The sequence below is a fragment of the Micrasema longulum genome, unplaced genomic scaffold, assembly GCF_059751315.1.
Source record: "Micrasema longulum isolate JH-2025_06_02 unplaced genomic scaffold, ASM5975131v1 h1tg000097l, whole genome shotgun sequence".
NCBI classification, from domain to species: Eukaryota; Metazoa; Arthropoda; class Insecta; order Trichoptera; family Brachycentridae; genus Micrasema; species Micrasema longulum.
In genome coordinates, this window is record NW_028277303.1 from 1,230,855 (window position 1) to 1,250,211 (window position 19,357).

General features: G+C 33.7%; 1 protein-coding gene across 1 annotated transcript in view; it reads right to left on the minus strand.

The window, feature by feature from the left end:
* bma (SCY1-like protein bma) overlaps window positions 1-19,357 on the minus strand; it is a 287,477-nt gene that overhangs the window by 28,291 nt on the left and 239,829 nt on the right. Inside the window, exons 7-8 of the mRNA XM_088235846.1 lie at window positions 10,594-10,644; window positions 835-980 (exon numbers count right to left, since the gene is read on the minus strand). Of these exons, the coding sequence (XP_088091972.1) occupies window positions 835-980; window positions 10,594-10,644 (197 nt within the window). The remainder of the gene's footprint in view (window positions 1-834; window positions 981-10,593; window positions 10,645-19,357) is intronic.

Sequence of the window (19,357 nt, forward strand, 5' to 3'; positions counted from 1 at the left end):
ATCATTATCAATTTTTTTTGAGTGAACTAATGAGTTGATATAATGCTTTTTTAATGGGTTTAAGTATTTAATTTTATTATAGTATTTTATTTACAAATTTGTGGATTAAAGTATCACTCGTCTTTTATTTATATAATAAATTACAATGAACTTCCATCAAGAATTTTCACTTACAAACTAAAATGTTCTGTAAAGGGTTAAAAGCCTCGAAGTTTAATCTTGATTTCATAAATATATTTTAAACCTATGCAATATTTTAAACCTTTATACCTATGCAAAAAAGCATCACCAAAACGGTATTTTTATTTTTCAAGTTAAATATATCTGTCAAACAAAATGCGTAACAAAATGTATTGTTAAACTCATGCCATATTTGATACAATTATTTTATTTTGTTTTTTTTTTCTTTTTAAAACGCAAATTTAATGTTGCACTTATTAATTAGAGATGAATTTTGTGGTTGGGTAGGCAGATAGAAACGAACGCCTTACAACTCATTATAGATTTATTTATGGACTTTATTTCCTCTACATAACGAGACATTAAATTTAAGTATAATATATCTTGAAAACTTCTGATGTGAGACAACGCAAGTTTTATATTCATTTAAATAATATGCAACTAATAATTAAAATTCAATGTTAAAAAATGCAATTAATATATTATTACTCGTACATCTCTTCAAACACATTTGTAATTAATTTTCGACATTTATTTCAAAGACAACTATGATAAAAGTTTTGACCGCATAAAAGAAATTGAACAAATGCAATACTTTTACTTGGGTGAATTGGCTAAGTTCTAAAAAAATAAATTATATTATATATTTCTTACCAGTTCCATTTGCTTGGCGTAGTTGGATGCAGAGTAATTGGCCTGGATAAGCGGCCGGCCATTGTTGAAGATGGTGCAAATGGTCATCCCAAGGGAGAACATATCCGACAAAACACTGCACACAGAACTCTGTTGTATCTCTGGAGCTATGGATAAGATTATCATTAAAGATTTTAATTTAAGTGTTCACTAACTTGACCACGTTTGGATACCTATATTTTAATGGGCTTTCATATTGAATATTTAATTTTTAAACATTTTATTTCACAAGAAAAGTTCATGAAACACCTGAACAACATTCCTTTTAAGAAAAATTATCTATCTCGGCTGAGATAATAAGGAATAATAATAAATACACTAAACAAAGAAAAAAATCAAAAATGTTTTTTTCTGCTGTCGTTGGTGGATATTTAAAATGATTATAAAATGATTATTAAATTACTATTATTTCTTATATATATAAATGACATTGATGTTTGCTTTCGTTATTCAAAATTTCTTCTTTATGCCGATGATATGAAAATATACGCTAAAGTTAAATCTCAAAAAGATTGCCTAATGATTCAAGACGATCTTAATCGTCTAACTGACTATTGTATTGAAAATAAACTGTTTTTGAATAAAAATAAATGTGTCTGTATTACATTCACAAGGAAAAGAAAAATTATTAATTTTGATTACAAACTAAACAATAATGTACTAATAAGAAAGCACGAAATTAAAGATCTTGGGATTGTTTTAGACTCAAAACTACTTTTTGAATCGCATATCAATAAAATTACCTCCAAAGCATTGAGCGTGTTAGGTTTCATAATTCGAATGAGTAAACACTTTGATAATCCCTTGATAGGCCCTTATTTCATTATATTATACATTTGTCAGAAGCCATTTGGAATACGCCTCTCAGATATGGAATTCCCAGTATGCCATATATATAAGTAGAATAGAAAATATTCAAAACAAATTTATAAAGTACCTTAAATACAAAACCGGTATTTCTTATGTATCTACTATCACTGCCTCCACCTTCCATGGAATCATTTCTCTACAATACCGCAGAGTGTGTGCGGACCAACTACTGCTTTACAAAATTGTGACAGGAATGGTTGACTGTACAGAGCTGCTTGGTTTAATAACAATACATGTGCCAGCCAGGATTTGTAGACGGTACCACCTGTTTCATGTACCAATAAGTAAAACATCGTATGTTAAAAATGCTTTTTTTCGTAGGACTTTTTCAATGTACAATACAAAATTTAAAAATATAGATTATACAAACATCACTCTGGCAGATTTAAAATTTACACTAAAAATGTATTATGTAACTTAGTAGACATTATAATAATAAATATGTACATCTCTCCCCCCCTCCTTATCCTCTCTTCAAGCATTTTTGTCCTTATCCCGCCCAATTTACAGTAACTTAATGTTCTTAAAATTAATATTTAAAAATCTTTGATAATTGAGTACATGAAAATAACCTTTTTTATATGTATAAATTGTATGTATTTATTTAATATGTAATATATATTTTCTTTACTAACTTTGTATACTATGTAGAAATCTGTTATTAGTTCTGAGTTTATACACTATATCTGTTTGTTTACTAAAAATATGTATGTAGAACTGTTGATTTCCCTAATAAAAAAAAATAATAAAAATAAATAAAATTACATTTTTTTTTCATTTAAATTATTTTTTGACAATTCTTCATGAAATTCCATTGTAATGATGTAATAACTTATATTTACATATAAGTTATTAATTTAAAAAATATTTGGTACACTTCCACTTATTTATTTTGACCAATTAGCGCTTTCACCCTCTGATGGTCAAATATCAAGACACCAGTCTGAAGATGCCCAAAATAAATAAAGAAAGTGAACCAAGTATTTTTTAAATTAATAACATTTATGTAAATATAAGTAATTACATCGTTATGATGACATTTCTTTAAAATGACCACAATGTTTTATGCTTTCCTGAACTGGCACCTATAATGACTAATTTTCCTTAATGTGATGAACCATCAAAATATGGTCCAATAATTGGTGTGCAAATGCTGTCCATATAATTAATACTATAGGTACGTCGAACGCTCAGAATGACATTAATTTACTATATAACTTAAAATTAATTCAAATCGATTAGGTATGTCAACCATTTTAGACCTTATAGAACATTTGCAAACGTATTCCTAAGATTATTTGTACATGTGATATTATTTGTAGTCGAGATCACTCGTTCAGGGTGCTGTATTTTTTTCACACGCAGAATTGTTCTTCATTCGCTTGGACACATAAATCCTGAATAAGGCAATCGAGTTGGCGCTTTCACCCACTAGCTTCGATTTCGGCAGAGTCAGACCTGAAGCTGATCACTTTACATTTATGTAATATACAGTCGAAATAAGCAGCATTTTGTTTATAATAGCAGTGGTCTGTGCACCACTTGATGAGGAAAGAGGAATGATAAAAACAGTTTTAAAAAAAATCAAATTCATGCTAATTTTAGTGCACTGGATAAAAAAAATGAGACAGCGTTTATTCTAGAGTTGGCACATGGTATTGTAAAAAATAATATTTTAACAAATTCAACTTTGTATCTACCTATATAACTACAATAGTTTATGTTACATAATTACTATTGAATATGCCACATAATTACTATAAAATACCACAAAGTTATATATATGACTACTAACTAATGAGCTGTCATTCAAACTGCGTAATACGCAACCTTTTTTCTACTGTAAAACTAATTGCAAATTTATCAAACGCTTATTTATATGATAACCTATGTACATTGATTCAACGAATTGAAGAGGAAATATTTTAAGACAAATTTTGGCAAACTAAATAAAATATTTTAGAAAATGCTTACTGTTGCTATTTTGAAGTAGTTATATTTTGAATAACTATAAAATAAATAAAAAAAATTACAAACAATATTTTAAATACAATGATGCATCAGACATAATCCTCTACCAGGGCCTCGATTACAATGGAAAGTTAACAGAGTTATCTTCGACTGACTAAAAAGAAAAACCGATATTTATGTACGAAAAATGAGTATATTTGCATGAACTTTTAAAGTATCTTATATTTAGAAGAAAAAAATGTACCTATGCATATTCTGATTTTCATACGGAAAACTTAATTTTACTTTGTTTATCAAATGTTAACTTCCAATTATAAGCGGGGCCCAGGTCCTACTTGGTACCTATTCCCGTCGACAATCAAGTTAGAGAATATCAGAATGAAGTAATTCTGTAAACAAAACCTAATCTTACTCATGTTTACGAGATCACCCAAAAAACACAAAACGTATTAATTATAAAAGTTAGCTATGAATAAGTTAGTTCCACATGATATTTTCTCTCTTCCACTTCTTATCACACTGTCAATGCACGGAAGAAGCGTTAAGCTTGACAACCTCGAAAAAGTATTTAAAAATAAAAATATATAAAATGAAATAAAAATTAGCGTTAAAAAAAATCGTTATTTAAGAGAGATTAAAGACGTTTGGGTTTGTCGGGCGCCAGTTATTCGTACAGAATAACAATTAGATTAAAGTTGCATTCAGTTTAATTATGTCAATGTGGAGGGGTAAGAAAGGAATAAAGATAAAATGTGGAAATTAAATGTATTTAAATTAAATTATGAACAATATCTAACCTAGCTTAGAATTAGACTTAACCTACTTTAACAATAAACTTAAAAATAACCTGACGCCCTGATGCGGCGCGCGGCGTGGTGACGCGAAGGCGGCGTGGGTCCTTGGCGTGCGGCGTGGGCACAGGACGCGATGGGGGCGGCGGCGTGGTACATCGAAGGGGGAGGCGGCATCTGGCTGCGGCGACAGGGGTAGCTGGGACGGCGGCGTCCAGCTGCGGTGAGATGTGCCGCGAGGACGGCTCGTCATGAGCGGCGGCGTGGCTTCCTGTCCCATGGCGGGGCATGAGAAGTGACGTCGGGTGCGTAGAGGGACGCACGACGTGGGCGGCTCGTCATGAGCGCAGCGGCGTGGGCGCGTTGGCGCGTGGGCGCGTGGGCTGCGTCACCGTGGTGCGGCGACGTGAGCGCGTGGTTTGCATCGTAGGCGGCAGCGTTGGGGCTACGGCGTCAGGGCTGGTTAGCCAGCGCGGTGGTTTCTCTCCTGGGCTGCTGACTGGGCCACGGGGATGGCAAGGCACCCGCCCGTGACCCTTGAGGTCAACTGACGCAGTAGAAGAGAGTCCGTAGGAAGAGTTTAAGTGGAAGAGAGTCTAAGTGGAAGAGAGTCTAACAAGGAAGAGAGTCTAACAAGGAAGAGAGTCCGGGAAGCGGGCGTCACGGTTTTTATCATCTTTTAGACGTCCCCCCTTCCCGGTTGGTCTCGTCGCTCTCATTGGCGGGCGCACGCTTCGGTTGGGGCGGTCTTCTTTTCCCGCCGAATCCCGTCTTTCCCGCCAAATGGTGTTCTTAAAACTTATTCTATTACTTAAATATTAAATTAACCTAGTCTTATAATTAACTTATGATAAGAATCGGAATAATCGGCGAGCGTGCACGAGAATAGGTATGAAGGTAGAAGAAGCGAAGTCTATATGATGAGATAGAGTGACGTGGCGTTCCATCCTCTCTACCTACTTTTACGGGGAAACGGCGTGATGGTCGCTGTTATAATTTTCATGTAAAATATAAATATGTTATTCATGGAAATAAAGTGATTTGGATTTCAAAATATAAATATTATTTTAAACTATTATTCGCGTTTTTAAAAGTGTCCTGAGCTTCACAAATACTGACATGTGGCCGGTTCTTGGGGGTACCTTCTCGGCAAGAACAATAGGCTCCCGATTGCCTGGGCGAACGGACTTTTATTACCTTCAGCGACCCTTGCGAAAGGCGCAATTCGGGTCCTTGTTGCTGACTAATAAGTCGAACGGTATTTTTTTAAAAGAGAGACGCGTTCACAATAATTATTTTTAAACAAGAAATTATAGAATTGATGGATTTGGCACAGCGGTACTTTCGGTCTATATCAAGCTTTATAAGCGAGACTCAGTTACTGTAAATTATCTTGTTTGCACTGATGTAAACGAAAGTATCGTATTGTGTTGTTACTAAAAAATGGCAGTTAATTAATTTTATTTTTATGTATTTTTCAACCAGCAACCTGAACAATGAAGGCAACAAACATTCAATATCGCGAAAAATAATATAAAAATTAAGGCTATTACTTTTCCTGAATAATTTATCGTTTTATGTGAATGATATACCTACATCCGAGTCTACATAACAATTGCAAGATTAGGAAGAACGTTACTCGATTTGGACATTTCAAAGCCTAATTAAGGATAATCATGTCGTTATTGACCAAAAATAAATCGGGTTGTGGTCCTGCGGCTAGTGTCTCGGACTCACGGATCAAAAGTCCGTGGTTCGAATCTCACTCTACCACAACGTGACTTCCATTTTTTAATAGTGAGTCATTTACAACTCAATTAAATAGGTGCGTAGGTTTTCACGGTCACTGTTATCAATATGTTTCTTTTTTGGGTGGTGCCGTGTGTGCTGGATCTCGTTTACATCTCATTTACAACTCGTTGAAAATGGCCCTCAAAATGAAATATTTGGGTAAATCCCAAGAACGCAAATATGTATTTGAAATTTTCTTAGTGAACGAGTCAAGCTACCAATTATGTTTGCCGTGCAGCCAAAGTGGGTCAAAATAAACATTTATAATTTGTACACTGTAAGTAACTTTAAAGTGAGTGTATCACGCGTAATTTATCAATACTTTGCAGTTTGAAATAAAAAGTTACAAATTGAGTCAATTATTTTGAATACCTTGTTTTTATAATTGATGCTAATGTTTCTCAATAACTTATTAAAACAAACAAGGCATAACAAATTAATTTATCTTAATTAAGATTCATTAATATCAGTTTAAACACATGTCAATAAATAGATTCTATCCAATTCCCTTGTCCCGCTTCTTTTTCTGCTTCCGCTCTTTCCGCCCGAGGTTAAGCAGTTGCAAGGAGACCTCTCCACCACATCCCGGTTGCTAAACGGCATTCTTTCAAGCCCGCCACTCGAAGACCTAAGGAAAAAGAAAGGTGTCTTGTTTCACCACCGTCGACGTCCGTGGAGTCACCCTTCCCGAGGTTCTTTTCCCATTCCCAGCTAGCACCCCCACTGAAGGCGCCCTAAACAGATTAACATCAGTTGATTTTCCAGCCCCTCGTTATCCCGTTCTGGACTTGGTAGGACTTCATTGTAGGTAGGTGACCAAACGTCACATGTAAAGTTAGTCCACTGCATACGTACCCGCTGTATTTACATGTTGCTGTTAAATTCAGGCACTGTGAATTTTCTCCTGACTTTATACGTATGTCTCTCTAGAATAAATGTCTAGTCATATAATCCACTTTGAAATATTGTAGAGTAGTCTCCTTTTTGTTTTGAGTGGCGATAACTATTTATGCTTGATTGAGTCGACTGAGAAAATACCATCGGAACGAGCGTCGTGAGATCACAGCTTCCTACCAGCTTCCGAGATTAGAAGGGTCCTTCATCTACCCTGCCGGCCGGCTACTCATAAAAGGTGGAGTTTTTCTTTTAGAAGAAGTCACCCCGTGGAGATAGTGACTATGTCTACGCGTTCTAACCTAAAACCCCAGTTATATTTCTTTTCATCCGCCTCACGCCATCTTTTATTTATTCTTTAAAATTATTATGAAAATGTATTTAAAATATCTCTCGGGAGTTATTTCATTTTTCGTTTCACGCAATATTGTTTTAATCTAAAAAAAACCTTATTTCACGAAAAAGTTATTATTTTTCTATTTGAGGTATTTATTTAATATACTAGAGACATTATTAAAATGTATGAAACCCGCTACCGTATGATTACCCAATATTATAAAAATAATTGAGGTTTAAGTACTCGCGCCTTCGTCGCCGATAATAATATAACGTACTCACGTATTTCTGCAAAGCGATATTAAAAATACTCGAAATAGGCACGTTACAAAGAAATATAAAACATGTTATGACTGAAGATTTTGGCTCCTGAGAAAGCCTTATTGATCGAGTTGTCAAATGAACCAATATAGCTTCCCAACATAAAATCTTTTGATTATACGCACATGAATTTCATTGAATATAATAAATGTTTTAGTATCACCGATTCATTCATACATGTATTGTATGTAGGTACTGTGGTATCGGTGGTAAAAAGACCTAAGTAGAAAAACCTAATATATCTTTTGAAAAACCGTTTCCGTAACGTTTTCTTTTGAAATTGTAGTTCTTACCTATATCCGGTAACGAATATTTCCCAAAAACTTAATTAACTTGGCTGAATAAATGTCGGTAATACGATGGAAAAAAAAATATTTGACGTAAAAATTAAAAATGAAAGTTGAGTAGGTGGCTTAACAACTTATGTAATAGTAAAGTAAAAAGTAATATAACATTGATACAGCAGTAATTTGGTAAATTATTTGTAATTTAGAGGAACACAAAGGAAACGGGTAGTATTTCGATTTACGTTTAGGGCAATAACCTTTATTCTGTTTTGTTTTAAACATCTATCAAATAATGATCTTGTAACATGAGTACCTTGTACTGTAAATCGAATTGTTTTCACGACTGAGTGAATTTCTGAAGAAGAACATATTTAGAAAACACAAGATATCTAAGAATTTTAACCGTCAATCGCTGGTTAAAGTATATCGTTAAATTATTAATTCAAGTCTACCGGTTAATTAATATGTTTTCATGGTAATTCATTAAAATATTACGCATTGAAAGTAAATAGGTGTGTAGGTTTTCATGGTCATTGTTATCTTTTTTGGGTGATCCCATGTGAACTTGGGCACGTTAGGGGACTGTTGGGTAAACTTAGGCACCCTGCAAAATGAGCAATAGCTTTACTTTAAAGACACATGACCTATTTTCGCCTCCGAACCAAAGATTTTGCTAAAAACTAGAAAACACAGAGCACGAATAAAAAAAAGACAATCGAAATACGCAGACACCCAAATAAAATTAAGATTAAAAAAAAAAGTTGGGACATAAAAAAATATAATTGTGCTCAATAATAAAATTCTGTATTTTGTGCATTCAATAAAATAAATAAATAAATAAAAAACATTAACAAAAACGACGGGCTGAAATTAATCTCAACATGGTTCTATTCACTATGCATACAAAAATAACACGGAATGCGCCTTCTGCCGGCTGAGATACGGTACAAATTACTAGTACATGCCCACTGCCTAATTGGAGCATATGATCTCAAATCTCATCTCTATCGGCTGCCAGCTCTTGTGCGCCCTCCCAAGTCAGGTTAGCGTCCCCGTAGTTCTGACATTAACTGCCAACAAACAGTTATCAGCGGACGTCCAGGAGGTCGAGAACATGATGCTTTGAAAAGTAGTAAAGCTGGCTACGGCTCTCAGGAGGCATCCGCAGTATATGGCCAGCCAACCGTATCGCTTCCACTTGATGACAGTTGTCACCGGAATTTGCTGCGTCCGTTTTTGTATTATTTCATTCCTTACAAAGTCAAACAACTGCGCACTAAAAATTCTTCTGAAATTCATATTCTGAAAGCTCGGTGTTTTACTGTTTTGAGCCCTGGAGAGGTGCCACGATTCGCAACCGTAGAAGAGAGAAGGTATTATGCAGGCGTTATATAGGCGGCATTTGGTTATTACTGAGTAAATATCCGATCTCCAGACAGCTTTTATACTGCTGAATGTGGTGCTGACTACTCCTAGCCACACTCCCAGTTCTTTTTGAAAGCTCACATTTTCTGTAACATATACTCCCAGTTATTTGAAACTTTCGACCCTTTCGATGATTTGGTTTGACACAATCAGGTGATTTCGAGAATAAAAGCACAAAGTTTTACACAGTACACGGGTTTTGCAATATTGATTTTTTAACGCGTGCATGCGGAGTACCTGTTTAGTTTATTATAACCGCAGCATCGGCATACTCTAGGTCGAAGAGCTTTAGGGAGGTGAAGTTCATAAACACATATTGTTTCTACATAACATACAGTTTACGCTGAAGATGGCTCCTATGGTAGCCGAAACGTTGGAACGAACCCAACGTACATGGGATCATCTAAAAATGATACCTGTTTTTTTATATTTTTTTTTATGGGAGTTGCATTATTATTTACCTTGCTTATAATATACAAGGTTTATATATAAAAAGGTGGATTTTTCTGCAATTAAATTTCTTAAAATTTATCTAAACTGTTAGCATCAGGAGGGATATACTTATGTGGACCAATTGGGAACTTCTCAGCATTTGCTCACGTAGAGATAAAACCACTTAAAACTCTTCAGGAGAAGCCGGTCTGTTGGCAGTAGTCAACAGGCCTTCCGTTCCACTAGAGGAGTGTTCGGCATTTTCTTCCCTACTTTGGTTTATTTTAAAGATACCTATTATTATAAGTAAGTTCATTATAATTTCAAACATGACAGAAAAAAGCGAGATTAAAATATTTACAAAACTAAGTTTAAGTTAGGTAGGTAACTACAGAACATCTGGTCGGGAATAGAACCTGAATCGTTATCGTGGTAGGAAAACGCGATAACCACTAGAGCACAGAATGACACAGTTACGTGGCAAAAGTGAAATAATTGAACTATTTGTTTGTTTCTAGTTTCGAATAATTAGCTGTCGTTAAATTTTGAGGTAAACAGGTTTTCGTATTTAAAGATTACTATTTTAAAATCAAATAGCTTACCAATATAATCGAGGTTGGGTTGAACCATCTTCGAAAACCGAGAAGACCAAGCTGCACAGGGCATCGGATCCGGACTTTCGATGTCAATCACCCGTTCTGAAAAAAAAAAACATTATTAAACCCTCAGAGTAATAACCTCATACAGTCGCCTGTACGGAGAAAATCCCACGAACTTAGCTACAGATTACAGCAATACAACGGGCCGAAGGTACTTGCGTTGAGAATTACGAGCGCAAACCGAACCGTCTATTCCGTCGAACCGAACGTATGTTGTTAAACTAAAATCCAAACTAAATCCAAACAAAAAAAATCGAACGCTTCTTTTCTATACAAAAGAGCTTACGGGTCTCTTTAGAGAACTCTTACTTTGAGATGAAACCAATGTACACTGTACAGCTTTAAAATATTACGTACGAGAAAAATCAGCTCAACGTCATAAAATATGCATAAGATAATAGTAAAAAGAGGTTGGCTAAGTATTGCACAATATAAGTAATTAAACTTTTGTTATTTTATTATAAACTAGTGGACCCGACAGACGTTGTACTGCTCGAACGTTTGCTTGCCTGCTAATACCTTGGAAAAAGACTTTTCATTGATAAGTAGGTACATAGGTACTTGTTTATGGTTGAATTCCAAAACATAAAATAATTTATTTTCAAATACATAATTCTTTTTGCAAATGTCAAACTCGGCTCTTCTCACTAACAGGGGAACACTTTATTCATGAATGCGATTTTCAAAAAAATATTTAATGTCAGTTAATATTATTTTAGTGTTACCGAAAATCCAGTAAAAATAAATAAACAGGAAGAAATTATCAAGAATGCAAGGAAAAAATCTGATTTGTATCCATAAAAGCGAATGTTGTTTGTAAACATACAATAAAAAACTTTTTTTTAACTAAAAAAAAAACAACATCTTTCCATTTTTGTTGGTAAGAAGACCAGATCAATATTATATCCTTTGTCTATGGACCAGAGTTTGACATTTGCTTAAAGAATTCTATATTTGAAAATTAATTACTTTATGTTTTGGAAATCAACCATAAACATGTACCTAGGTACTTACTTACCAATGAAAAGTTTCATCATTTTAACCTTTATCTGAACGGTTTTCACTTAAGATTTTTTATTGAAGTTTTGTAAGTATACTTGATAATGTTTAATCTTAAGAAGAAACGCGGTCCAATTTCCGTATTTTCTCTCTAGATTATTGCACAAGAACAATCATTTTTACGCGCCATAGATATTTACCATTGGCGTGTCTTTTTTGTTTCGTTATTATAAAAATAGTTTATTATCGGAACTAGAACCATCCTAACTCGTAAAAAAGCATAGTTTTATCTGCGGTCTTTGAGCGCACGTTATACAAATAAAACTGTTTTTGAAAAACGCAAGACGTCGGTACGTATCGGTATACATAAACTTTTATTCTGATGCTCTGTCAAAAAAAAAAAATCAGTTCACATTTGAGGTGCGGAAAACGGGACAACGAAACATCGATTTTGTATATTCTAACTAAAGGTCTGACATGCAGTTGACTTTTTTTTGCACAGTATTGGGTAGGCATCTGCAAGACAGTGACAGGAAAACAATGTTCGAATACCTATTTATCAAAATTATCTGTTCCGAAACACACAAATAATAATGAATACTGATATATTTAATTTTGAGTAAATACATAAATTGATAACAAAAATTTTCGACTCTGTTCATTGAATCTATGTTCAAGTATGTACTCAAATCTAGCAATAGCAAAGCATTGCCGGGTTCAGCTTTTATATTATAACTAAAAATAATAGCAGGGTTGATCTCATCAACATTTGCAGTATGTGACCCAACTACTTCCATCGCCGATTTTTATGCATATTTTTACGCTTATCTAACATTTACGCTTACCAGAGGCTGTAGCGTTTTCGTTTGAACCTCATCGTTCCTACTTAATGGCGGGCTACCTCCAAAATAGAGACCAATACGTCTCCTCTGGTATATTCACGTCAGAGTGTTTCCATACTGTCTCGGGTGTCCCGCAAGGCTTTAACCTGAGTCCATTGTTGTTCTCAATTTTCATTAATAATATTAAAAATGTAATTTTGAACACGCGTTTTCTGTTGTTTGCGGATAACTCAAAACTGTTTTTAAAGCTGACAACTTTTGACGATTTTCGTCTTCTCCAAGCGGATATATCTAATATATCTGAATGGGGAAGGCGAAACAAACTTCAGTTAAATGTTTCAAATTGTTCGGTCACGTCCTTCACTAGGGCCCAAAAACTCTATTTTTTTGCTACATAATGAATGACTAGAATCTGATACGAACTTCGAATATTAAGGATCTGGGCGTTAGATTTGTGAGCATCCTGACATTTCATAAACACATAGAGACAATCAGTGGTAATGCATTGAAGATGTTAGGATTTGTTCTACGTACTGCTAGGGTTTTCGAAAATACCCGCGTACTGAGAAATATTTACAACTCCTTGGTGCGAAGTAGACTCAAGAGTGGATCGATGATTTGGAAGTCACATGAACTGAAGTACTCTCTTGTAATAGAAAAAATCCAAAAGAAGTTTCTGAGATATCTCTACATGAGACAGTGCGGGTATTATCATTGGCTCTACCCGACCGAGTTTCTCCAGAGTATGCTTGGCTACAACAGTTTAGAGACTAGAAGAAATGTGTATTTGACTACACATTTTTATCGATTGTTGCGTGGTATGATTGATAATTCTGAGATTATGATGAGCATTAGTTTGTATGTTCCTGATAATTATCTAAGACAGCGTCAGCATATATTGTTTTGCATTCCGATATACAGGACTAACTTGCCTTTGGTTATGCCTGTTGGAAGGGCTACCGCTATGCTGAACAACATCACTCTGGATGTTGATCTGTTCCATGTATCCGAATGGGTTTTCTGGAGCAGGATTCTTCTACTACTTTGCGACGAGTCTCTTTTATGTATTTTTTTTATTTTTATTATATGTACGCATGAAATATATGTTTGTTATGTATATGCTATATTTCAATAAATTAATTGAATTGAATTGAATAAATACTAAATACTCGTATTCGCCGCAAGAATCTATTTCGCACGAGTGATTCTATTTCGTGGATGGCGCTCACGAACGAAGTGTGACATCTTCGTCCAGAGTCAAGGTTGAAAATCTGCAAGTCGAGAATGTAAATGTTTTATTGAAAGCAAAATAAAAATGACATGATAATATTTTGAAAACAATATTGAAAAGTAATTTATTGAAACAATTGTACAATCTTAATGGATATCAAAAATACTTTTAAAAACTAATGTTGATTTAAAAGATATTATCGGCGCAACGATGATATTCATAAATGATGTGATTCGGATATCTCATATAGTTTTATCAAGTTTTATTACAGTTGTGTTAACATTAATAATTACAAAAAATATCAATATTTATTACAACACCGATGAAGCACATTTAAGAGAAGGGAATATGGAAGTCTTGTCATTAAAATTGATTACGACTAATCATTGGCTGGTTTATGAAGCCACATTCATAATTTGGCCGATGTTTGAATATCCAGATATCTAATTTTATATTATTTTTTTTCTTTTTGTTTTTTGCACCACAACGGGCCAAGAAGTCCAATTATAATGATAAATTTAGCATAGAACACCCAGGCTCGCCGGGAATGGAACCCAGAGCCTTTCGGGTATGAGCGTCTTAGCCATTACATCACGGAGGCCACCCGAATTCTCTCATCTGTTGTTTTTTTGTGGAATATTCATAAAAATGTTCTCTCAAAGGTATACCATCTCTGCAGTAAAATATTTTAATTTCAATAAACTCCCTAATAGGTGAAAGATGATATTTGTCTATTTGTCATTCATTAAATAATTTTATATTTAATGGTATGAAATTTATCTATACATGTTTTATAAGGAAAATCCCAGGAAGTGAAAACATATTATATTCGTGGTGTGTTTTTATACCAATCAAATAAATTAATAATGACCTCCACAGTGAAAAAATATTTAATACATCAATCGTACATATTGGATTTGCTTAATTTATTATTCACACCACTTATTTTTATTTATGAGGTCGAAATATAATATATTTTCTAAAGTTCAAGGTATACGAGTAAGTGTCTATTAAATTTTTATATTTTTGTATCTTTTCAAAGAATATACATTTAATATCTCAAGATTGGAGAATATAAAATAAGCTTAAATTCACAAAATCGAAAAATCAAGAAAAAAAAAAAATCATTAATTCATAAACCTCAAATGACAAAATACAAGAAAAAGAAAAAGTAAAATAAAAATAAAACATAATGTAGTACGGTTGCCATACAGAGTCAGTAATGTAATAATAATAGAAAATACATTCTGTTAATATACACTGACAAATTTTTTGAGTACTCACAAAGAACAAAGTTACAAGATAAATTTTATTCTAAAGTATTACTGAAATTTTTAAGAGTATTTATTGTTTATATGCATGAAATTTTCTTAGAAACACGTAACCGAAATCCGAGTATTTATTGCACAGCGCATTGCAACGAGTCGGGAATCAAACCCGATACCTCTTGCATGATAGGCAAACGCAGTACTTATATTTTCAGGAGTCGCCTAGTTAGTGAAATAATTTAACCAAATCTCACCTACATCAATAAAGATTTCAGTTCTTCTACTTCTCACAAAAATTGTCCGATAAAATAAACTTACCATTAAATGAGTATGATTAAACATATAAGCAAAACGGTAAATGAAAAAATAGTGTAAACATCCGAATTATTTATTATTTAAGAGATTCTTCATCTCTGTTGAAAAAGATACGAATCTTGAAAACTTTCAAGTATTTTTACACGACTTCTTCAATTAAAAAAAAAACGTTTAAATACAAGATATTCTTATACTTTTAAATTTGGTGCCCACTTTAGGTGAATCGTAAATAACCTTGTTATAACATGAAATGAAAACCGCAACGTTATGAAAAAACATCCACAGCATCGATAAAATAAATATTTGGAAATTGAATTGCTAATATGCATTTTGTTAAATTGTTGCAGTTATACGGTTAAACACGCCTGGTGCTATACAATTAATAAGAGACAACAGTTCAGGGTTGTCCAATATTGAACTAGATTTGAAATAAAATCAATAAACCGTTAAAAATTCTTCTGTCACTTAATTTAATCGAATTCAAAATATATAACAAATAAACTTAGTTACGGAATTCATTGCGTATTCCGAAGATAAATTTAACATTTAACAAAAACTTGAACTCTTTCTATGCAAATATGGTGTAAGAAATAAGGGGTTCATATTGTAAAATTATACTCCTAGATGCTTTTCCCCAGAGAAGTTCACAATATCAAAAAAGTGCTTAATGATGCGCAAAATTAACCAAAACATCTTCAGATACTTACTGGTAATATCATGTATGTGACTGACTGTCGGCCTCGTGGTGTATAGTCAGTGCGTTTGCCTACCATGCAAGAGGTCTCGGGTTTGATTTGCGGCAAGGTGGATATGAAATATTTATTTAAAATTATGTTTTCACACTAGAATAGTTCATAGTTCCTGGAATTGTACCTGAAGCGTAAGACTGATCATCGTACGTTCATGTAACAAAAATGATCAAGATACGCTGCGATTGGTGTTCCGATGCAGTATCCTATGCACCATTAGGTGCCGAAAGGTAATCATGATGATGATGATGACTGATAAAAGTCAATTTTTAATAAAAAATCAGGCATTTTTGTAACCAAATCCAATGCATATTCCCATTTGGATAGTTAAATATAACTGGAGTTTTAATACTAAAAAATCTCATGAGTTGAAATTTTGTGAATACGCAACTAAAGTTTAATAATAAAACATTACAGAGAAAGCTTCCGTAAAAAATATAATGGAAGAATAAGAAATTACAATCAATGTTTGGTTTATATAAATAGTTGGTTGTATATTTTTAATTAATGTTGTAATGACCGATCGGTAAATGGTAAAATACTAATATTTTTTAACATTAATTTAAACGTTTGACCACAAAGTTAATGCTTCGAACATAAAAAAAAACATTTTTATTTAATTTCAAAGTAACGAAACAAGATAATTTTACTATTTTGTGTATTTAATTGAATTTGTATAATTCCTTATTAAGCAAATGTATTTTGAGCTTTTTGTATTTTAAAAGCGCAATAGGTTATCAAAGAATTACATTTTTGAAAACCACCCTAAGAAGAATGATGACGTTGTAACACAAAAAGTGCTAGCCTTCCTTACGCATGAAGATGTTCATAAGATCACCTACATGGGATGGATTGCAATATTGGCAAGAATCAGCCATACTAAGTCTTCCTTTCCAACCATGACCCATAAATACAAAATTGGTCCCAGACAATTGAAAAGTTGTCTTCTAGCGAACTATTAAAAATAAATATTCAAGAAATCCCAGAAAAGGGGAACTATAGATAAAACAAATTTTTATCCAATTTCAGTAAGCGGAGATTATAAGGGAGAACGTGAAATAAATCAAATACATATTTACGATTGAATTAGATATATTTTTTTTATTATGCAAAAGTAACTTAAAAAAAGCCCATGTAAAAGGCAAATAAATCGCATAAAAGTATAAGTAATATGTCAAATCAAATACCTGTTGAAAATATACGAATGAAACCGTATCGCAAGTGAATTGATTTAGAAATATGCTTCCGCTGTTCCACTTCCCGACGACGTTAAACTGTCGGGAAAAACATTGACGATTTTTATTTTTTACCTAGATATTTTTTAATGAATTCTGAGTATCTCCGATCATGCACTTTGCTTTACTGATGTAATAGTAGAACAGATGGCTTGGAAATTGTCTTTTAGAGAAAACGTCTGTGTTGTGTTATCCATACACGTAATTTAAAAAAAAACATGAGCAATTTCAGTAGTAATCTATTTAAATAAAATCTTGAGTCAGTTAAAAACATCAAAATAGTTACGAAGATTTGAACATATTCTTATTCTTAAGGGTGGGGGTCGGTGCCATACAAGCTCCTGACGTCACTGCAACCTGTGAAGATCTATTGTATTCTCTTCCCGTGAATAGTTCTCGCCCTCTCAGCTCAGGTTTAAAAAGAGCCTAGCTCCTGTGTGGAAGAAGATAGTTTTAATTTTGATAAATCTCCCTCTCCGGGCTAAGATCTAGTATCGGGTCATAGGGTAGGGGCCGACATCTTCAACATTTTTAGGTTAACCTAGTGATCCCCCGAGAATGCGGCTTCTTTTATGATGTAAAACATCACATTCACATAAAATGTGTATAGGTGTTTCCTTATCTGTACTGCAAAACCTACACTTAGAAGTTTCGGAAAGGTTTATCATAGCAAAACGTTTGTTCAATCTATCGTGCCCCGTAAGGGCTGTCGTAATTACCCACACTTGATTTTGGCTAAGCTTTAACTAAGCTAACAAAGGAAAACTTTTTCAGCTACCCTTTTGTCAGTTCCTTCAAAGGGTGTTGACCAGGTACATTTTGCCAAAGCATAACGCTCTGCTTCCTGGCCCATGACCTTAGCTCGTTACGAAGAGCACATTTGGGCATCTCACAGTTGGGCTCAGGGTCTATTGGGGCTATCTCAGCTCCTGGCCTTCCCAATCAACTAGCTGCCTCGTTACTATCGATGTTTGAGTAGCCAGGTACCTAAATTAATGTCACACGGTCACTGATGATAGAGAAACTCCAAAAGAAGTTTCTGAGATATCTCTACATAAGAGAATGCGAGTACCCGCACTCTCTCATGTCGAAAGTTTGATATATATTAATATATTTACTCAAAATTAGTTGTGTACGTATACATTATTATTTGTGCGTTTCGGTACAGAGAATTTTGATAAATAGATATTCGAACATTATTGCATGTCAGGCCTTTAGTTAGAATACTAAAAATTCGTGATAATATGCGAAGTAGTTTTCGAGATTGATTTATTAATTAAATGCAATTTGTAACACCGCACCGTACCACAGGAACAAGCGGGTTAATGAAATAATATTTTTTATCGATATTATGCATAATGTCGGCCTTGTGGTGAAATAGTCAGCGCATTTGCCTACTATGCTAGAGGTCTCGGGTTCGATTCTCGACATGGTTGACATGAAATATTTATTTTAAATGGTGTTTTCACACTAGAATAGTTCATAGCCCCTGGACTGGTACCTGAAGCGTAAGACTGATCATCTTGCTCTCTTGTAACAAAAAAATATCAAGATACGGTGCGTTGGTGTACCAACGCCGTGCCCTGTGCACCATTAGGTGCGGAAAGGGAATGATGATGAAAATGTTTATCTTCCTTAAAAATGACAACAGGGCGTTCACGTAAATAAATAAATATAAAATACATGTCGAACTTATGTTAAGTAGTTTTTATTCTTTAAAAGGGTCTTTTTTATATTCGCGCTCCATATAAAATATACGTCTGGATATAAAGTTGTGGGCGAAATGAAACTTCATTACGTTTTATGTCTACCGAAATAGAGTAAGGAGAAATTTATGGAGACTAGTTTTAGCTGCGCAATGCCATTTTAAGATCAATTACATAAAGCCCACAATTTGCTATCAAACGTAGTTAAGAACACTAGGAAACTTTATATATAAATAACTGTCATTACTTCTTTACAACCTACATTAGAATGTTTCATTTTTACAGGTAGAATTCAGTGTCAACAATACTTTGAGCATTTCCAAACACTTGTAGACAAGCTATCAAGATTGAAATTTATTGCA